At 47.3% G+C, this 22,210-nt stretch overlaps 1 protein-coding gene across 1 annotated transcript; it reads right to left on the bottom strand.

The window, feature by feature from the left end:
* Positions 1-2,567: 2,567 nt before the first annotated feature.
* Positions 2,568-15,981, bottom strand: LOC143384526 (cytochrome P450 2B1-like). Its single transcript, XM_077105656.1, has 9 exons — positions 15,811-15,981; positions 14,620-14,782; positions 14,325-14,474; positions 12,715-12,875; positions 9,572-9,748; positions 8,997-9,138; positions 7,598-7,785; positions 7,271-7,412; positions 2,568-3,147 (listed from the first exon to the last, which is right to left on the bottom strand). Exons 1-9 carry the CDS (start codon positions 15,979-15,981, stop codon positions 2,966-2,968), a joined length of 1,476 nt encoding a protein of 491 aa, XP_076961771.1. The 3' UTR covers positions 2,568-2,965.
* Positions 15,982-22,210: the final 6,229 nt, after the last annotated feature.

Here is a 22,210-nt window from a genome sequence, read left to right as displayed (position 1 = left end):
GTACAGAAAGTGTCCCCACTACAACTGCCATGTGGACCCCCCCCCCCATGAGGACAGACAAAGGGATGGGGCTGAAGACTGAGGAATTAAAGATCACATGACAGGGCTGTTGTCTCAAAGCATGTATTCAGCTCAAGTATTACTGAAAGCTATGTAGACATAATATTTCTGGAAAAAACAAAATGTATATAAAAATAAAACAAAGTTGAGTTCAAAAAAAAAAGGCACCTCAGATGCTGGCAGGGGCCTTGTGGGCCTGTTACTCAGAAGTCAGAAGCAGGGAGAGATTAAATAACCGCCTCCCCTTCCAGGATCAGAACCAGAAACACCCTGCCTTCCTGCTCCTGAGCTCGGGACAGGGAACACCAGGACCCATCCCAGGATCCACCACCCAGATTCCTGGCCCATCCTGGAATCTTTGACCTCACGTGGATATAGAAGGAGCTGAGGATGGTGAAGGTTTCCTTCAGTAAACTCAGCAGACGTAGGAATTTGGGATCCTGGTAACTAAAGCGTTCACCAAAGAACGGCGCAGATGAGGTTGGCCGTGATGGAGTGAAAGAGGAGGGTGGGGTCCGGATAGGTCCCTTGGGATGAGAGGCCCATGGTGGAGGTCTGCGTGTCCCTGCGTTGCACTGTCCTCCTGCGTGACTCTGACCTGGGCCATCTTCACTTGCGTGGTTGGTTTCTGTCACTTGGCCAGGTCTTTCATGGGTTTTTCAGTCGAGCTCTGTCTTCACACCCCTCTCTCTCTAGTGTTTCAGGGTCTGTCTTGTCTCACTCTCTGTGTACATGTCTCTCTCTCCACCTCTGACCCTCTGTGAGGCTGTCCACTCTCTTGTCTGCGCCCATCAGTCCTTGATCCCCCTCCCCTTCACCTCACTAACCCTCTGTTTCACCCCTGTTTCTATCTTTAGCTTTTTCATTATAAATCTGTTCTTTGGATTTTTCTTTCTAGATCTATCATTGCCTCCCTGGCTTTTCTCTGTCTTTTTTTGTTTTTTGTTTTATTTTGTTTTCTCTCCTCTCTCCCCGCCCTCCTCACCATCTGTGGTTGTCGGAGGAGGGTGTGCCAGGACCCTACCTTGGCAGAGCTCCGAGGGAGGCAGGCACTGAGCAGGCCACATGTTTAGTCCCAGAGCCAGCTTCCCATTGGCCACTAGCTGCAGGGAGACAGCTCCTAGAATGTGGTATGTCCCTCAAAGACATGCCAATGGGTGGGATGTGTCCAGGCTGGTTTCAAGTGGCTCCATTGCCAAGTGACTCTCAGCCATTTTCGTCAGGGGATGGCATCCAGCCTGAGAGGTGAAGAGACCTGGCAGGCAGAATGGGGGCCTCCCTGAGCCCCTTGGTGGCAGGAAGTTATTCTGGGTATTAATCAACAGTGACCCACAGAGGTGACATGGTCTGATGGCAGAGGTCTGGTTGGGTTTGGGGTGGGTGGAGGGTGGCTGATGTTGTCTTTTATCCACGCACACCCCCAGGTATTTCGAAGGCCCGTCAGAGGCCACACACTGCTGGGGTGCTCCGAGGACAGCAGTGAAGGGGATGGCAGACTGTCCCTTCACAGAGCTGGCAGTCCCTCTGAAAAGGTGCCTGGGGACATGACCATCAATAAGTCCTAGGCAAAAAGGTGGGGTCCCCTCCTGACGTGGGAGGTCAGGCTGTGGATGTTGGTTTGATTTCAGAAGATTTCAAATAAATATCCAGGGATCCAAGGTGCCACCGTGGAATCGCGCTGCTTCAGGACAAGTGGGATGGAGGCCCCTCCCCAAAGAGGAGCCACAGGGACAGGCAGCCAGGAACAGCAGCAGGAGGACCACGGCGGGCAAGACTGCATCCGGGGTTAGGGGGACCACGAGGTGCTGTGTGAAGAAAAAGAACCCGACACACGCAACCACATGTTGGATGATTCCTTTACGTGAAACGGCTGGACCAGGCAGGTCCATCAGACAGAAACGAGGTTGGCGTTTGCAGGGCCTGGGCCAGTGGGACTGAGGAGTGACTTTTAATAGGTCCAGGGGGTTGGGGAAGAGCGACGTGAACATCGGGAACGAGATGGTGGTACTTGTTCACCATTGGGAATGAACTAAATTCTACACTCCAAAATGGTCAATTTTGTGTTATGTTAATTTATCTCAATATAAACATATGTATGCATATACATATGGAGGAAGGCTCTGTGGGGAGAGTTTGGGTTCTAGAGCCAGAGCGCAGCCTGGCTAGCTCTGGGACCTCAGGAAAAGAGGCTCTCTCCTGTCCTCTGTTATTGATCTGTAAAATGGGCATGGTCAGGGGGCTGTTGGGGAGAGGCCTCAAGAGAGGGCTGCCAGGTTTGAGGTTGGCAGCCAGTAATCCAAGTGGCGCAGGAGGACTGCAAGTTCAAAGCCAGCCTCAGCCACTTAGTGAGGCCCTGAGCAACTTAGTGTGACCCTGACTCTAGGGACTTGGGTTAAATGTCCCCGAATTCAGTCCTGTTACCAAAACAGGAGAGAGGGGGGAGAAAGAGAGAGGGAGGTCATATGTGAAGCCCTTCAGCACAGATGATGGAGCACAAGGAATGGATAAATGGGACTGTATTTATTCTGAGCAAGGGAGAATTTATTCAGCATGAGCTGTGTCCTGGGAGGCAGAACTGCAGAAGGACCTACTGCCAGGTTTCCTCTCTTGTCCCCAGTTATATACACCTAGAAAGGTACTTGATTACCTTCAAGGTTGGTTCTGACTTTTGAAATTCTATGAATAGGGGAAAGGAGTACACCTGAGGGACTGGGAAGAGCTACAGCATGATGGAAGGAAGTGGGACTACACAAAGGACCTTCCCATGTTGATGCAGACAAGGACAGGGAAGATGCTGGGTACAGCAGGTCTCTCAGACACAGGAAAATGTGGAGGCCATCGAGGTCATTCTCTACAGGGTAGAAACAATCACCCTGGATCCTTTGGCCCTTGTCCCTCAGCCCATTCAGTGGGGCAGGAAGCGGATCTGGTATGTTGGGGGCACTCTGCCCACACCACTCTCCCGGGGAGTGAGGTCGATGTCCTGGGGAGCCACCGGGCTGGCCACAGAGAAGTTCTGGAGGATGGTGGTGAAGAAGAGGAACAGTTCGTTGCGAGCGATGCCTTCACCAAGACAGATGCGCTTCCCTGTGGGCACAGAGGATCACCATGTGGGATTGGGGCCAAGGCACATGCTTTGCCTGCCATACCCCAAAGCCCAGGCACCTGTGCACTGCTACGGATTGTCACAGGCTTCATATTTAACCTGTTGGACTCTTCAAGTTGATTGTTATAGGAGAGAGTTTATAGCTATTGTTTGATTTTCAAAGGGTTCAGTGGCCTCCTAGGAGATAAGGACCCACTTGTGTTTGGGTGTGTCAGTGTGTGTAGGTATGTGTGTGCATATTTCTGACTTGACATTTTTAACATTCTTCATTTTCACAAGGAGAATAGTACTTACCAGGCACTGGCAGGATGACTGAAGGCAAAGTTGGAATTTGTAGAAACTCCTAGACTAACACCTGGCTTGCATTAGGAATCCTACAGGTGTAGTTATTGCTGTTTGGATCTAAGAGCCAGTAAGCATGTGTGTGTGTGTGTGTGTGTGTGTGTGTGTGTGTGTGTGTCTGTGTGTGTGTCTGTGCCTGTGTGTGTTTCTGGCACTCTGTGTTATGTCTGTCTCTGGGTTTTCTTCTAGTTTCAACCTGAAATCCACCAGCTTCAAAAATTTTCCCCCCAAAATTGTTCATAAAGTAGTGAATGGACCAATGCCCATGAGCAGGGTTTCTATGGCTTCCCTCAGATGGATACTCAGAGGGGTTTGAGTTTACAGACCACAGGCTTAGAGAGGAAGGAGGACAGAGATGACCTGAAAAGTCGGGCAGGGACACAGAGCGCCTCCAGGTGCTTCAGTGCTTCCTCATCTGCAAACTGACCGCCCTGGGAAGCCCCAGTGGAGGGCAGAATTCCAGGCATCCCCTGTGCTTTTCAAGCTGCTGCAAAGTTGTGCCTGCTTGGATGCATCTGGCAAGGGGTCTGTGTACTTTTGGCACTTCCAGATGTCAGGAGATGGGACCTTGGAAGTACTCAGGGCAGGTCTCTGGGAGGGTTCTTCTCCTGGAACTGGCTGGGGATCCAGACCTTTCCAGTAGCCTAAGGCCTGCTGTCTTCTCTCAGCACACCCTCCCCTTCTTTGGCTCCTTTATTCCAACACTCTATTGGTTCACTTTGTTCTTTTTTCTGCTTGAGACACTTGGTCTATACCTAAGAAGTTTTGTTTTGTTTTTTGTTTGTTTTATCCCTTTTACATTTTCTTCTTCACTCCTGTCTATCCATTCTCTCTCTCTCTCCTTCCTCTGTGGTCTCAGGTTCACTCTCTGTCTCTAACAGACTGTCTCCTCCGCCATGATCTCTCTGTCTAGTCCCCATCTCTTCTCCGGTGCTTAGCTCTGTTTCAGTCCTTACTTCTCTAAGTCTCTGCCTCTCCCTAAACTTAGGACGGGGGTAATGGATGGGGGGCTGACCTTCACCCACCACCCCACGTGTTCCCTGCTCTCACTGAAGGCAGAACGGACCCTGAGGACCACATTCCACAGAGGCAGGAGCTAAGCCAGGGCCCTGGGCCACTGAAGTCACTGATGAAAGTCATAACTAGGAACTTGTTTCTGGGGCCTTCCTTCCTCCCCAAACACGAGGAACTGAATGTTGGGGTGTCCTTGGGTGGAACTTTCAAGTTAAATCTGGCCTAAACCCCACTAAGTAAACTGCACCTTGACTTAATATTAACCAAAGGGCAACCGAACCTGAGAGCACATTCCTGGAACAAGTAACCAAGCCTCAGCCAATCCCAGGGCACTCTTCAGCCAATCCCAGCGCTGTGCCTCAGCCAATCCCAAATGGCCAACTGCTCAGACCCACCAAAGGCGGCCACGTGAACCCACCTCTGGACCAACCAAGCTGTTTCTGCTATTTGGTTCCTTTTTCTGTCTATGTCGCTACCTGCCCATGCAGCTGGGTGGAACTCCCTAAAGCTTCACCACTGCAGGTTATGGTCCAATTCATGAATCGTTACTTTGCTCAAGTAAACTCTACAAATTTACCTTGTCTGAAATGTTATTTTACCAAACCAGAGTGTACAGTGGGAACGGGGCCAAGTGTGTCCAAGACTTTCCCCAAGCCGCACAGGGCCTGTAATCCCAGAGGAAGGGGAGGGTGAAGCAGGATTGTAAATTCAATGCCAGCCTCAGCTACTTAGCAAGGCCCTAAGCATTTTATCGAGACCCTGTCTCTAAATTTAAATAATAAATAAAAAGCCTGGGATGTGGTTAACATTCCTGGGCTCAATCCGTGCTACGAAAAATAAAATAAAAGACTTTTCCCAGCTCCAGTGCTCAGAGATCAATCTAAATTCCTCCCCAGCCCTCAAGGCCCTGCCCTGCTGAGCTCCTCACACTCAATCCCTCTCCTAATCTACACCTGGAGCTTCTTACAGTTCCTCTCATGGACCAGCTGGCTCTGCCCTGCTGTTGCCTCCACCTGGAACTTTCTTTCCCGTAGCTGATCAACACTCACCCACCAGCCTCGGCCTGGAAACCAGTTTCTCAGGTGAGCTTTTCCTTTCCTACCCACCAAAATTAGTATTTCCTACTTTGTGCTCCCAAATAATGCCAGATTATTAATGATACAAAGTGCCCATCACTTACTTTGTGCCAAGCAATTCTAAGTGCCAAGCATTTAACAATTTAATAAGATCATTATTTGGGGACAATTTGATGAACATCCTTCTCCCTGTGGACTATAAGTTTCCTGGAGCAGGAATTGAATCTGTATATGATCTGGGTTCTTTTACACTTTTATTGATGCATTATAATTAGACATCAGAGATTCACTGTGACATATTTATATGTGCACATAATGATCTAGGTTCCCAGGACTTCTCTGTACTTCCTTCCTCCCTCCCCCTGACCACCTTCCTCTTTTTTTAATATTATTTTTAGTTGTAGATGGACACAATACCTTTATTTTATTTGTTTATTTTTATGTGGTGCAGGGAATCCAATCCAGGGCCTCATGCATGCTAGGCAAGTGCTCTACCACTGAGCCAGAGCCCTGTCTCCACCTTCCTCTTCTTTACTGGTTTCCCCCTCCATTTATTTTTTTTGTTGTTGTATAATAATTATACATAAAAGTGGGGTTTGTGAGTTTGTACATGCACAGAGCATAACTTGGTCAGTTTTATTCCCAAGTAGCTCCCTCTCCTTCTCCTTTGCCCTCTGCCTTGATCCCCTTCCTCTGCTCTACTGGTCTCACTTCTGTTTTCATGAGTTTGCTTTTTTATTCCTTTTTTTCCTGTAGTTTTCACATATGAAGGAAACATTCACACTTGACTTTCCAAATCTGGCTTATTTCATATAGCATAATGTTCTCCAGTTCCATCTGTTTATCAATTTACCGGCAAATGATATTATTTCATTCTTCTGTGTGGACAAATACACACACACATACCCCATTTTCTATTCTTTTTTTTTTTTTTTTTTGGTACTGGGTATGGAACATTGAACTCAAGGGTGCTTAACCACTAAACCACATTCCCAGCCCTTTTTTACATTTTATTTACAGTCAAGGTCTCACAGAGTTACCTAGGACCTTGCTAAGTTGCTGAAGCCAGCTTTGAACTTGCAATCCTCCTGCTCAGCCTCCTAAACTGCTGGGATTACTCATGCCTTGCAACTATACCACATTTTCTTTATCCCTTTATCTGCTGACAGACACCAAGGCTGGTTCCATAACATAGCTATCGTGAATTCTGTCATTATAAACATTGGTGTGCATTTATAGCTATAGTATGCTGATTTTAGTTCTTCTGGATGAAAACCAAGGAGTGGGATAGCTGGGTCATATGGAGGCAATAGACTAGGGATGAAACCTCTCTGAGTTTTTAGCTGCATTATCTTAGCCCTTTATTAAGCACTGGGCTTGGAGTCATGCTAATAAATACTTTTTGGTTGTTGATTTTTAAGAAAACGACTTTGCTCAGGTCTAGGGATTTTCCAACATTTGCCCAAGATCCGGCTTATCAAAGTGAGCCTTGGGACATAATGTCACTTTTCAAGTCTCCTAGCAGGGCGGTAGTGAAGATGGAATGGGACAGTACAGGTAAAGCAACTGGAATATGTTGATGCTCACTAAACAAAGACCTATCATTGTCTGTCTCGAGGAGCAGATGGGACCTGCCCCTAGTGTCTGCAAAGGGATCCCAGGTCCAGCCTACCTGCCGAGAAGGGCATAAAAGCTTCGGTCTTCTTCAGTGCCCCGTTGGCATCCAGAAAGTGGTCAGGGTTGAAGGTGTCTGGTTCTTTAAAGTAATGCGGGTCGTGGAGAGCAGAGCTCAGGATGGGGTACACTTCAGTGTTCTGAGGAAAGGTTGAAAGATCAAGAGACACTGCCATTCCTGGCCCCAGGAAAAATAAGTAAAGTGATAAAACAAACAAAAAGGAAAACAAGGGGCCCTGCCGAGAAACGCACAGGAGGTTGAAATTAGGGATTAAGCGAATCAAGGACGCCCACAGAGAGCAGACCCAAACCCAGCTGGGCTCACCTTGGGGATGAGGTACCCTCGGAAGACAGTGTCTTTAGTGACTATGTGGGGCACACCCATGGGGAGGAGGTCTCCAAATCTCTGAATCTCGTGGATGACTGCCTCCGTGTATGGCATTTTGGAGTGATCATCCAGGGCAGGTGGCCTGTGTGAGCCAATCACCTGTGCAATCTCCTCTTTGACTCTTTCTGCACAGAAAAGGGGACCAATGAGCTCTGTTTCATTGGTGAGACTGTTCTCTGTGGACTACTGAGCCACAAAATTCCTACATCAAGGCTCAGATCATTGATAACCTCAGAGCAATTAGCTGGGGGATGGGAAGAGAAACACTCAACCAGAACTCCCACCATTTGAATTCTAATGAATGTGATAAGTCTTATCTCCCATGCATAGGTACCCTATGTGTGCATGCACGCACGCACACACACACACACACACACACACACACCATGATTTCACATGCAATTGTAGATGAAGGACTCCAAGCTAAAAACCTGTCAAACCCATCCCTCTAAGATGAATAAAAAATGATCTAATGTTTATCCTGAGTGTATTACAGGTGAAGCACTGTGTTAGATCCTCTGGAACAGAACAGTGGAAAAGACCAGTGGTGAATCCATGAACAACTAGATAAAGAAATGGCCACCTACATCAATCCTATCAATAATAAATCAATGTCTGAATGTGAAAATTAATGAATGAATGAGCAGACCAATGAATGGATGATGTATTCAAATTATCAAGGTGGATAAATTAATAAATCCATTACTAAATGGTTTTTGGACAAAAAAATAAACCTTAAGAATCACTAATTACATGAATGCTTGATTTATGAAGTACATAGATGAATAATTAGTGGAGGTATGCATAAATAATGGAGAAAATGAATGCATAGGTTAAAGGATAAATAAATGAAGGATGAATAAATGAATTATTTATTTAATGCAAGAAGGATGGACTGAAGGCTATTTGATGGAATGATTAAGGAATGAGATCTAGTTCAGGGAAGGATGCGTGGATCCAGGCCAATGAATGAGCCATGAATCAATAACAACGAGTTCACTCACTGTCCTAGGGTCAATGAATGAGTTGACTCATAAATGAAGAATGTGAATGTCCTTGGAGAACCATGGATGAAAGGATCAGTGAGTGTCCATGTACGTGAATCAATAAAAGGTTGGATAAATAAATGAAGGATCACAGAAAACCTTGGAAGAACAAGTCAACAGATTCTACGTTCACCACCGGCCCACAGCACGGGCTCAGCAGGAGACCTCCTGAGGCTGCCCAGCTCCTGAAACAGAGGTCAGGGTGCCTCTCATCCGTGGAGGACCCCAGCCCCACCTCTGCAGCCAGGAGGGGATCAGAGGACCTCCCCACGCGCTCCCCCGGGGCCAACCTGCCACGTGAGGGTACTTGAGCATGAGCAGGAAGCCGTAGCGCAGAGTGGTGCTGGTGGTCTCGGTGCCCGCGAAGAAGAGGGACAGCAAGGTAATGGTGAGGTTCTTGTGGTGGAACTCGCTCTGCAGGTTGGACTTCTCCTGGGCCCAGAGGTGAGGAGAGGGAGGGCAGGTCAGGGCCTGGAGCCCACTGGGGACTCGCCTGCCCCCCAGGCCCCTCCGTCTGTCTCTGGGTCTCCCCCGGGGTCCCTGGGTCTCAGCAGGGCCAAGCCCCAGTCTCTCTCTCCCACCGCCTCATGGCTCTGCCTGGCTTGGTGTCTCTCTCTCCGTCTCTTTGGCTTGTTTCTGGTTTTTGTCCCCCAGACCCTTCCTGCCTCTAAGGGTCTTTTCTCCTGTTTCTTTTGGTCCCTGTGTGTCCCCATCACCAGCGCCCCTTCCCCTCTCCCTCTCATGTCAGACCCTCCTCCTTTCCCTGGTCTTCCTCTCCCCCCCAGCTCCTCCCCCGCCCCCTCCCCCCTGCCTACTCCTTTCCTCATCCTCCCTCTTTCCCCCACCTCCCCGCCCCAGGCCTCACTTTGTCCATGCGGAGCAGGTAGGCGTCGATGAAGTCTCTGGGGGCGCTGGGGTCCAGGGTTGCTCGGTGCTTCTCCACACTGTGGCCGATGAAGGTGAGCACCTCCTGCAGGTTCTCGTAGACTTGCCTGTGGGTGCCGGGAAAGTGCTTCAGGACGTCGGAGAAGAACTCAAACACCTGCAAGAAGGAAGGGGCCGTGAGGAGTTCCAGGGGCCTAGCTAGCACGTCACGTGGAGGGCAGCCATGCGGGGCCCCAACGCCTCTGTGGGGAACCTCTGTCTCCCCCCCACCCCTTCTCTTCTTCACCCTGTCCCTCCTCCACCCCTCATCACACTCAATCTCTATCCCCAGTCTCTTTGTCTTCTCTTTTTTCCTTTATTCTTTCTCCCAAGCCCTCATTTGCTTTTTTTTTTTTTACTTTTTGATTTTTTAAAAATATTTTTGGCACCTTGTAATTGTACATAACAGTGCAATTCACTATGCCATATTCATACATGCACATACTCTAATTTGATCAATTTCATTCCCCAGTACCTTCCCTTTCTCTTCCCTTCCCTCCCCATCCACTCTGCCCATCCTTTTTCTGTTGGTTCTACTATTATCTTAATTAGTACATCATGATTTATATATACATGAATCCTTGTATGATATTTGTACACTGACATAACGTTATTCAGCCCCCAGTACTTCCCCAATCCTCCCCTTCTCCATACCTCCCAATCTTGTTCCCCTACTCTTTTGATACTGGGGATTGAACCCCGGGGCACTTAAGCATGGAGAGACAGGGTCTTTCTGAATTGCTAAGTGACTCAGGCTGGATAAGTTGCTGAGGCTGGTTTTGAACTCCTGATATTCCCGCCTCAGCCTCTTGAGATACTGAGATTATAGGTGTGTACCACCACACCCAGTTCTTTCTTCTGTTTTTTGAGAGACACCTCATTTTTAGGTGTCTTCTCCCCTGCCCTTTGGCTTCTACATACAAAAAAAAAACAAAAAACATTCAATCCATAACTTTCTGAATCTGGCTATGTCACTTAATTTCTCCCATCCATCCATTTTCTTGCAAATGGCATAATTTCATTCTTATTTATAGCTGAGTAGAATGCCACTGTGTATAGACACCACATTTATCTTAGTCTGTTGATTGGCACCTAGGCTAGATCCATAATATGACTATTGTGAATTGCACATCTGTAAACATTAGTATTCACATACCAATATAGTATCCTATTTTAGATCTTTTGGATACATACCAAAGAGTGGGATATCTGGGTCATGTGGTGGTTCTATTTCTAATCTTTTGAGGAATCTCCATACTGCTTTCCAAAGTGGTTGTACTAATTTTCATTCCCACCAAAAATATGAGTGTACCTATTTCCCCACATCCTCACCAGAAATTATTATTATTTGTATTCTTGATGATTGCCATTCTGACTAGAGTCAGATGAAATCTCAATGTAGTTTTCATTTGCATTTCCCTGATTGCTGTGGATGTTGAACATTCTTTCATGTATTTGTTGGCCATTTTTATTTTTCTTTTGAAAATGTTTATTTAGATCTCTTGCCCATTTATCAACTGGGTATTGTTTTTGAGTTTTTTACATATTCTGGGTATTTATCTTCTGTCAGAGGAGTAGCTGGCAGGGATTTTCTCCCATTCTGTAGGCCCTCTCTTATGCTCTTTAATTTCTTTTGCTGTGCAGAAACTTTTTAATATGGTGGCATCCCACTTATTGATTTTTTGTTTCCTTTCTTGAGCTTTAAGGGTCTTGTTAAGGAAGTTGGTTCCTGTGCCAATATGGTGGGTTTCTGCCCCTAAGTTTTCTTCTAGCAGTTGCAAAGTTTCCTCTCTAATTCCTAGGTCTTTGATCCATTTTGAGTTGATTTTTCTGTGCTAAACATGGAGATCTAGGGCCTGGGGTTGTGGCTAAGTGGTAGACCGCTTACCTAGCATGTACAATGCACTAGGTTTGATTCTCAGCATCTCATATAAATAAAAATGAATAAAAAATAAAGCTCCATCAACATCTTAAAATAATTTTTTAAAAACAGAGATCTAGTTTCAATGTTCTACATATAGATACTCAGTTTTCTTAGCACCATTTGTTAAATTTCTCCAACATATATTTTTGTCACCTTTGTGAAGGATCAGGTGACTGTGTCTGTTGGATTTGTCTCGTGCCTTTCATTCTGTTCCACTGGTCTTGGTGAGTGTTGGAAGGCCAAGACCATGCTGTTTCATTTCTGTCTCTGCAGTATGATTTGAGACCAGATGTTGTGATGCCTCCACTGTGGCTCTTCTAATTCATTCTTGCTTTGGCTATACTGGGTCTTTTATTCTTCCAAATGAATTCTAGACCTGTTTTTCCTAGTTCTGCAGAGAATATCTCCTGGTGTTATGGTTTAGAGTGGTGTCCCCCAGAAGCTCCCGTGTGAGACAATACAAGAAAGTTCGGAGAAGAAATTATTGGATTATAGCCTTAACCTAATCAGTGAATTAATCCCTGGTGGGATTAACTGAATGGTCAAGGGAGGCAGGTGGGGTGTGACTGGAGGAAGTGGATAAGGTATCTGGGTATGTATTTGTATCTGGAGAGTGGAGTTTCTTTCTCTGCTCTCTGATCACCATGTGACCTGCTTCCCTCTGCCACACTCTCCTGCCTTGTGGCTCTTGTCTCATCTAGAGCCCTGAGCAATGGAGCCTGTTGTCTGTGGATTGAGACCTCTGAAACCCTGAGCCCTTAGTTAAACTTTTCCTCCTCTACAATTTGTCTGGGCAGATCTTTAGTGAGCAGCGAAAAAAAAAAAAAAAACTGATTAAAACACCTGGTCTTTTGATGGGGACTGCATTGAACCTGGAGAGAGCTTTGAGTAAATGACCACTCGACCATATCAACTGAGCCTGAGCCCTAGTTTTCTTAGTCTTTCTGACCCTGTGTTTCTCCCTCCCCTTCACTCCCCCTCCTTTCTTTCAACCTTCCTACTCCGTTCCCCCTCTTCCCCTCCAGGACTCAACATCCCTCTCTCTCCATGTGGTTTCTGTCCTTCTTCGGCCCTAAATGCATTTCTTTTCTCCTAGAGCTGACCATCCTTTCCCACCTCCCTGAATGTCCCCCTCGTCCTCTTCTCCTCCTGCCACTGACCTGGCTGGAGAAGGAGCTGATCAGCGTGAATGACTGATAGAACATGTCCAGCAGCCGCAGGAACTCTCGGTCTTTATAGTCGAAGCGTTCTCCAAAGACGATGGAGCAGATGATGTTGGCCGTGATGGACTGGAAGAGGAAGGTGGGGTCCAGGAGGGCCCCTAGGAGGAGAAGGCGGCAGGTCACAGGTCACAGACTCCAGAGCCTGGGGACAATCTGGCTGCTGCCCCATCTCTCTGTGACTGTCCACTGCTGCTCCAAAATAAAAGAATATTTGTTACAGCTTGCGCTGGCACAGACGGCCAGGCCCTACTCTTAGAACTCACATTTTCTTTCAATCAGTTTTCACCAAAACTTTGTAAGGCAGATGCTCTTCTATTATTACCTCCCACTTTACAGTTGGACACATAGGTCGAGTAATGGAAGGTTGCACAGATTCTCCTTCCTGAGGGCAGCATTCAGACCCAGAGACAGGGCCAGTGCTGTTGGCCACTCCCCTGCCTCTCTTCTGGGACCCATCTCTGACAGTGTGACCTCCTAGAGTCAAGTCCTTGGGGCAGGGCTGCAGAGCTGAGCTCCATCAATGCCTTGTGCAGATTTAGAAGCCCCGACGGCTGCACCCCTCACTCCCACACCCAGGTAGTATCTTCTCTCCATCCAAAGGGTTCTCTGGTCTTGCTTGAATCATTTTTCATTTGCTTGCTGAAGCCTGTGCTTGGCAGGTGCAGTCCTGGTCCCTGAGGCCGGGAGGGAGAAGGCTGGGAGCCCAGGAACCTCAAGTGAGTGCGACCCCTGTCTCTGGATCTCACCTGCTTTAGCTCATTCGTCTGCAGACCTTTCTTTGAGGTTTGTCTGTCTGTCCCTCTAATTTTCTGTCTCCAATTATCTTCCTTTATTTTTACCTCTCTCATTCTCTTTCCCTCTCTCTCTCTCTCTCTCATCTTTCTTTTCTTTCACCACTGTCTCCTTCTCCTTCCCTGTCTCTTTCGCACTGTTCCTCTGTCCTTCTTATCAGTCTGTGTGTCTCTGTCACTCCTTCCAGGCTCCACATAGATGTCTCAGAGTCTCCTGAGAAGTGTTGCTAAGAGTGCTGATAAAGACCTGGTATAAATGGGGTGGACGTGCTGATAAAGGGCCTGCCATCTACATGCCACATTATGAAGAATCTAAAATCACCAGAAGTTTCCTGGGGCTGCCCCAGAGCAGAACACAGCCCCTGCCTCTTGGCTTGCTGGCATATCACCCAAGGAAAGAAAAACACAGTTCATTATTTTCCATGTCTGCTAATCTGTTGCTTCTCTTTGCTTTCTTTTACATGTCCTATTTTTTACTTTGACACATACGATCAATCCCTAAATTGATTTCATTGAACACAAGTGAATTGCAAGCTAATCACTCAGTCTGTCTTGGATGCTAAAAACTTCACATCTCTTTCCCTAACTTTCTTGGTTTCTCACCTCCCGTCTCCATCTCCATTTCCTTCTCTGTTTCTTTATCTCTCTCTGCCCTTCTTTCTCTGCCCACGTGTACCTCTCTGTCTTTCTGTTGCTGTGCACCCCACATCCCTCTCTGTTCCACTTCTTTCTTTCCTGTGCATCCCTGGGCCTCACCCTTGGATTTCCTCAGCTCCTCCACCAGACACTGGGCCTCCTCTTGAATCCGTTCCTCAATGCTCCGCTTTCCCATCCCGAGGTCCCTCATGGTGGCCAGAGAGAATCTCCGAAGGGTTTTCCAACGTTCTCCATTGGCAAAGGTCACACCTGGGAATGTAGGAGAGGCATGGGTGGCAGAGGAAGTTGGAAGGAGTCTGGCTCTGTCCCCCCCCCTTGTCCTCCCTTATCAGACTCCCCTTTCCCAGGTCCCATCTTCCATCCCACCCCATCCCAGGGACTTCTATGTCCTCACCGTATCCCTGGAAGATTGGCTCAACGATGGCCAGTGTTCCCCGACCAGAGAAATCCTCAGCTTGGTCCACCAGGGCCTCCCGTATGGCCTCTGTCCCACACAGCATGACCACGGGCTTTGGTCCCAGGTACACCGTGAACACATCCCCATATTTCTCTCGAAGCTGCCAAGCACATCCACACCAGGGATGATGTTAGTCTGTGCACACCTCCATTGTTAACCATGAAATGCTTAGATGCAGATTGGTACAGAGGGGTCTCCCACAAGACCCTCCTCCCACAGACGCCAGCCCCCTTCCCAGGACCCAGCCACTAAAGTGTCAATGCACAGTCCAGGCAGGTCCACTCTGATTGGCTGGGCCCTAAGAATCCACATGCTTCAGTGTTTCTAATGCCATCCTGCCTGTGCCCTTGAGTCTGGCCACATCTCCTGCGCCTCTCAAAGAGTCTCCTGTGACCCAACTGCTTTATGCCTCCTGACCATTTCCTTAGAGGACGACTCTGACCCACCCACTTGGCAGACGTGAAGGGATAGTGATGGCCTTCTAGCCTTGCTCATGAAATGGTAAAAGCCATCGTATCAGCCACTTGGGAAAATGCTGGGCAGTACAGTCGCTCCTTAGCATCCACCGGAACTGGCCCAGGACATCCCTGGAATACCAAAACCCCTCGAATGCTAAAGTTAAGTACTTACAATGGTGTAGTATTTGCATATAATAAATGTTCATCCTCCAATGTACTTTAAATCATCTCTAGATTACTGATAAACCTGGAGGAATATATTGCGTCCATCCCAGGCCTGACTCAGGCCAGCCTCTGCTCCCTCTTGTTTCCAAAAATAATATCCCCTGGACTGGTGCCACCCTGTTCCTCTCTTCCAGGGATAGGCAGGCACCCAAGGTCAAAGCCGAGGGTGACGGAGGACAGCAAAGGTCTGCACTGTAGCTCACATCCACACACCTCTGCAAGGCCACCCGCCCCCTCGAGGACAGCGCCCCTCACACAGCTCCAGCTGAGCCGGATGCCTCTGGCCATCTGACCACTCTCCATCAAGATTCAGGCTCAGGCCCTTCACACACCAGCCATCCACCCAACCCCTGAGCTGGATGGAGGCCTTGCTCTTCCTGCTGAGGGATCCCCAAGTAAAGAGGCAGCGACCAGCCCGCCGCAGGGCCCCGTCCATCTGTCTCACCCTCAGGAAGGAATTGAGCAAGCCTCCTCTCTGTAGATGCAGAAGGTTCCCCAAGAAGGGCAGAGGACGGGGGCCTGGTGGGAGGCGGCCGCGGGCCTTTGGGCGACCCCTGACCAGCAGAAGAAAGAGGCCTGTGAGCAGAGCAAGGAGCAGGAGGACACTGAGCTCCATGGTCCTGGTCTGACCGCCGTCTACCAGCTGCAGCCTGAGCTGGACCTTTTATCCTGAGCCTCCTCCCCACCCCATTATGCAACCCCATCTGCTCCCCACCTCCCTCCCATCACTGTCCAACTGTCCATAGTGTGAAGGTAGCAGAGAGGTGCTGAGTGCTCACACTTCCTGCTTGCTTCGCCCCATGACCCGCCTCCTCCCTAGATGTTGGCAGTGAATCTGGGAAAGTGATACCACAGTGCATAGGGCGGGGGCATGCTGCTGTGTGTGTGTGTGTGTGTGTGTGTGTGTGTGTGTGTGTGTTTGCATCTTTTCTTCTGTAGGTGTGTGTGGTTGAGCATGTAGCTGTCCACAAGATTTGTCTACTTGTTTATACTGGCCTGCACTTGTCCATGCCTGCTTGCCACCCTGTGTGTGCTGGTGTGCTTTTGATATGCCAAGGGATGTTTCCCACACATGAAGGGACATTTTCTTCGTGAGGGTGCTGGTGTGCATTTCTGTGCTGTGACAACCTGCACATCATCAGCTCATCAGTAGCCTGAGCTTACATCACAATTTCTATGTCCTTCACCTCGCCTCCTCTCTCCCCTGGCCACAGCACCATCTCACATCACAAGAAGGGGGAGCACAGTACAATGGGATATTTTGAGAGAAAGGCCATACTCATAACTTTCATTACAGTCTATTATTATAATCATGTTATGTTTTTCTATATGCTACTTTTGTTAATCTCCTACTGAGCCTAACTTGCCAATTAAACTTCCATACAGATATTTGTAAAGCAAAGTGTCTACAGGGTTCAGCAGTATCCAAAGTTTCCGGTATCCCCGAGTTTGCTATGGATGCGTTCTATATGCTGCTCCGTATAGATCCAAAAGCTGCGATCTCTTAAGACTGTCAAGGTGGCAACAAATACCAGCATGAACTTTGGCGGGAACATTCAAACCATAAGATGGCTCCAGGTTTCTCTGGCCACTCTGCTCCAGTCTATCTCTCCTTTGCTGTGAGCCTTCACCCATGTGGCTTCTGGTGTGGTCAGTCCATATTTGCCAAATATGAGAGTAAAGGTTTCCATCCCCTGCAGCCCGTGTTGGCCTGGGCCCGCTCTCTAACTCTCTGTTTTAAGGGGTCCTCCCAGGACCGGGACGTAGCTCAGTGGTGCAGCACTTGCCTAGCTAGTGTGAGGTCCTGGGTGAGATCCCTGGGTCTGAAATCACAAAATAAAGTAACCGCACCTCCTTCTCTTTAAGGGGGAGTGAGGGAAGAGTGAGAGGGGATGAAGCAGCATCGTTCTTTTTGAAAATTGTTATTTATTGGTTCATATTAATCATACACAATGATGGACTTCGTTGTGACTCATTCCTACGTGCATGTAAAGTAACATGGTTGATATTCCTCTCAAGTACATCCTCTTTCCTGCTCCTCCTCCCTCCCAGTCCCCTTCTTGTATCCTAATGGCTTCCCTTCAGTCTTCACCCCTCTCTCCCTCTCTAGTTTCCACATATGTGAGAAAACACAACCCATTTCCTTCTGAGTCTCACTTATCTCACTTAACATTGTGCTCTCAAGTTCCACCCATTTTCCTGCAAATGATAGAACTTAGTTCTTCTCTACGGCTGAGTAAAACTTGACCTTGTAATAGACCACATTTTCTTTATCCATTCATCTGTTGACCGACATCCAGGCTGGTTCCGTAACATAGCTATTGTGAATTGTGCTGTAATAAACCTGGGTACGCATATGTCACTCTAATATGCTGACTTTGATTCTTTTGGATCAAATACTGAGGAGCGGAAGAACTGGGTTGTATGGTGGTTCCATTCCTAGTCTTCAAAGCAACTTCAACAATGATTTCCATGGTGCTTGTACTAGTTGACAGTCCTACCATCACTTATGAGAGAGTCTTTTCCCCTGTACTCTTGCCATCATTTATTCTTATTTGTATTCTTGATGACTGCTCTTCAACAGGAGTGAGATGAAATCTCCCTGTGGTTTTGATTTGCATTTCAATGACAGCTAAAGATCTCGAACATTTTTTTTCATACAATTGTTGGCCATTTGTGTGTCTTCACTTGAGAAGGGTCTGTTCAGTTCAGTCACTCATTTATTGAATGGGTTAATTCTGGGGATTTGTTTTTTGTTTATTTGTTTGTTTTGGGGTTGTTTTTGTTTTTGTTTTTTTGGTTAGGCAGGGCAAGGGGTGGTGCTGTGGAAATTTAACCCAGAGGCACTTTACCACTGAGCGATACCCCCAGCCCTTTTTTTAAATTTTGAGACAGGTTCTTGTCAAGTTGTTCATGGCCTTGTAAAATTGCTGAGACTGGCCTTGAACTTGCGTCCTCCTGCCTCAGCCTACCAAGCTGCTGGGATTACAGGCATGGGCCTCCAAGCCTGGCTGGGCTTTGTAAAAACTTTTTTAATGTTGAGGAGTTGTTTCAGTTCTTTGTATAATCTGAATATTAATCCTCTACCAGAAGAGTAGCTGGCAAAGATCTCCTCGCATCCTGCAGGATCTCCCTTCTCCTCATTGCTTCCACTGGTTCCAGAAGCTCTTCGCTGTGATGAGGCAACAAAGTTAAGCAGACCTTTTGCCAGACCCAGGACCCTGACCCTGACATCTGAGTCACAATCCATTTACCAATGATTGTTGAGCGGAGAGAAAAACATAATGTATTTTTCAGGGGTGGAAATTTGCTTTTCTGATATTGGAAAGGTGCTACCATAGACTTTCCTGACCTCAGAACCTTGCTCCCCTGCGCTGGGTCATCTGGCGCCGAGCCTGGGTTACCATGCCAGCCAGGACTTCCTGGTGAAGGGCGCATGAAGTGCTTTTTGCTCTTACAGAGAAATTTACTGAATCTTTTTGCTTTGAGGGAGATATTGTCATCCCCATTTTATTGAAAAGCCTGAAAAAGAAGTTGAGAGTCTCCCCCAAGATCGCCCAGTGGGTTAGAGCTACATCATCCAATGTGGTACCAGCTTGCCACACAGGGCCTCAAACACCTCGAAGTTTACATGCTCCATCAAATTTAAATTTGATTTTAACTTTAAAAGTTGATATTCAATTCAGCTATTGGGGAACTGTTAGCTATTTTTGGGAAATTTTTATGAATCAGCTTGATTAATGGTAAGTGGGATGCCCTGTCAAGGCCACTAACTGAGAGTGTTATGGGTTCCTCTTCTTTGTTGCCATCCCTCAGGGAACACTGACCTTATTGCCTGGTGCCCCGTGCCTTGAAAACAGTTTTTAGAACAAGTTCTCTGTTGTGCGGTTATTTCTTTGGGAAGGTTGGTCTGACCACTGTGTCTTCACCTTGGCCCCAAGATGCCCTGTTTGTATTTGTGTGGTGTTGTGTTGTGTGCTTCTGTGTGTGTCTGCTTGTGCTGGTCCTGTTTATGTGTGTGTGTTTGTGTGTATGTGCGTGTGTGTGTGTGTGTGTGTGTGTGTCCTGGTCTCTGCCTTTGTGGTGGTCTGCAAGTGCTCAGTGTCTTCCTCCTTCACTTCTCCTCTTCTGGGATAACCATAGGCACAGAGATGATGAGAGAAACAGAGAGCAGATGGGAAAGCCATAATGGGTGAGACCCAGGCAGGGATGTGACCTAGGACATCAGGACATAACCGCAGAGAGCTCTGGACCCCTGTATCTCTCTGAGCTGGACACTTGTCTCCCTGTTTCTGAGTACTTTCTTCTTCCCCTGGTGGACCCCCCTGCCCCTCCCACATCCCTCTCACTCTGTATCTGTTCTTTTCTAATCTCTGAGCTCTAGGAGCACAGTGTTGGGTCCAATATGCTTGGCTCTGTCTACATCACCATTGCTCACCTGTACTCTCCCCGCCCCCAGCAGAAGGTCAGGCCCTAATTGCCCAACATGAGAATTAGTGTGTACACATCTGCCCATCTCTTTCTTTCTTGTTCCTTTCTTACATCTTGCTTGCCAATGCAAAACCAACCAGGAGCCTGGCAGAGGAGATGGGGTGGCACCAGGGTGAGGTGAAGCCAGTGCTCTATGTGAGTCTGAAAGTCCAAGCTGCTGGGTCCAGCCTCACCCCAGCCTCCTCTGACCCAGGAAGAAGGAAGCAACAGGGTGCACTCTGTTCATCCCTGACCTTGGAGCTGTGTCACCGTGGACTTTCCTGAACTCAGGATCTTGCTTCTGCTGTGCTGGGCCACGTGGCACTAGGTTGCAGAATGGTCCTCATTCCAGACCCAGGAAACACTCACTGGGAGGCAAGAAAAGTGCTTTCCACTGAGTTCTCACCCTTGAAGGGAGGTACCATCATGCTCCCCATTTTACCGATGGAGGGAGTAGAGCACAGGCAGATCAAAAATCTTACCCGAGGTCGGGCAGAAGTTTGAGCTCCATTGTTCAACAGGGAAGCCACTTGCCATACTCGGCCTTTAAACTTGAAATGTGGTCTGGCCAAAACAACTCACACTTCATTTAATTTAATCGCAAAAGTCAACATGCAGTTCAGCTATTGCAAAACTTCCAAGTATGTTGGTACAACTGAGATACGCCAACCATCTCTTCCAATGGTAAAATTCATGAAAGTTAAAAAAAATATCAAGGATTTCTAAAGAAAATTTAGAGTCCTGATTAAGGACACCAGATTTCAAAGATACAGTTTGAAAATAAGAGAAAGAGAAAGATGATTGATGGCAGAGACAAAAAGAGGACGAAACTCAGAGATAAAGAGGACAACAAAGATAGACCAGGACATCAGACAGAGATACAGCTAGAGAACAAGAAGGATCAAGACTCACAGAGAGAGAGAGGAGAAGACCAAGAGGGGGGCAGAGACTGAGAGACCCAGGAACAGAGGGGCGCAGTCCTATTGCACTGCTAAAGCCTTTAAAAAGATGAAGAGTCCTTGGGAGTTAGAACCATGTGGTCCTTAGGTCACTGGGGGCCTGCACGAAGGGGGTGGTGTGAAGGAGAAGACTTAGAAACAACAAAAAATAATGATAGAAGTAGAGCTAGGGAGACATAAAATATTAATGAGGCAAAGAAGAAGGGGGTCACAAAGACAATCGGGCGGAGAAGAGAATGTACATGGTGTCAGATGACCAGAGAAAGACAGACCCAGACAGACACCTAAAGCACAGGAGACAGAGAGGGAGAGATGAAGAAAGAGAAACTTAGCCGCAAAGACCCACTGAGGGACGGGCTGGTCAAGAGACAGAGAAACCAACCACACCAGTGAGGATGGCACTAGCCAGGTCCGAGTCACCCAGGGGACAATACAGGGGACACATGATGCCACGTGCACAGCAGCTGGCTGTCCAACCACTATTTTTTTCTGATTTATTTTTTATTCTAATTTGTTACGTATGACAGGGGAATGCCTTACAATTCATATTACACATATAGAGCACGACTTTTCATATCTCTGGTTGTATACAAAGTATATTCACACCATTTGTGCCTTCATACATGTACTTAGGGTAGTGATGACCATCACGTTCCACCATCGTTTCTACCCCCATACCCCCTCCCTTCCCCTCCCAGCCCTCTGTCCTATCTAGAGTTTGTCTAATCCTCCTATACTCCTCCTACTAACCCCACTATGAATCAGCCTCCTTACGTCAGAGAGAACATTTGGCATTTGGTTTTTGGGGATTGGCTGACTTCACTTAGTATTATATTCTCCAACGCCATCCATTTTCCTGCAAATGCCATGGTTTTATTCTCTTTTAAGGCTGAGTAATATTCCACAGTTTCTTTATCCATTCATCTACTGAAGGGCTTCTAGGTTGGCTCCACAGTTAAGCTATTGTGAATCCTGCTACTAGGAACATTGATGTGTCTCTGTCCCTGTAGTATGCTGTATTTAAGTCCTTTGGGTATAGACTGAGGAGTGGGATATCTGGGTCAAATATTGGTTCCATTCCCAGTTTTCCAAGGAATCTCCATACTGCTTTCCATATTGGCTGCACCAATTTGCAGTAAGAGTGTGCCTTTCCCTCATATCCTCGCCAACACTTATTGTTGTTTGTAGTCTTAATACCTGCCATTCTGACTGAAGTGAGATGAAATCTTAGTTTTGATTTGCATTTCTTTAATTGCTAGAGATTTTGAACTTTTTTCATGTATTTGTTGATTGGTTGTATATCATCTTCTAAGAAGTGTCTGTTAGTTCCTTGGCCCATTTATTGATTGGGTCATTTGGGTGTTTTTTTTCTGTTTAAATTTTTGAGTTCTTTATATATCCTAGAGATTAGTGCTC

This window comes from Callospermophilus lateralis, chromosome 18 (assembly GCF_048772815.1).
Source record: "Callospermophilus lateralis isolate mCalLat2 chromosome 18, mCalLat2.hap1, whole genome shotgun sequence".
Classification (NCBI taxonomy): Eukaryota; Metazoa; Chordata; class Mammalia; order Rodentia; family Sciuridae; genus Callospermophilus; species Callospermophilus lateralis.
The sequence above is the reverse complement of the archived record's forward strand: the minus strand, read 5'-3'. Positions and strand labels throughout refer to the sequence as shown.

What these genes read in the sequence shown, in the direction of transcription:
- LOC143384526 (XM_077105656.1), bottom strand. Translation starts at nt 15,981, where the DNA reads ATGGAGCTCAGTGTCCTCCTGCTCCTTGCTCTGCTCACAGGCCTCTTT. An exon ending in ACCTGCTCCGCATGGACAAA is followed by an intron (nt 9,139 to 9,571) that starts GTGAGGCCTGGG and finishes CTCTGGGCCCAG; the next exon opens with GAGAAGTCCAACCTGCAGAG. An exon ending in TTTTATGCCCTTCTCGGCAG is followed by an intron (nt 3,148 to 7,270) that starts GTAGGCTGGACC and finishes CTGTGCCCACAG; the next exon opens with GGAAGCGCATCTGTCTTGGT.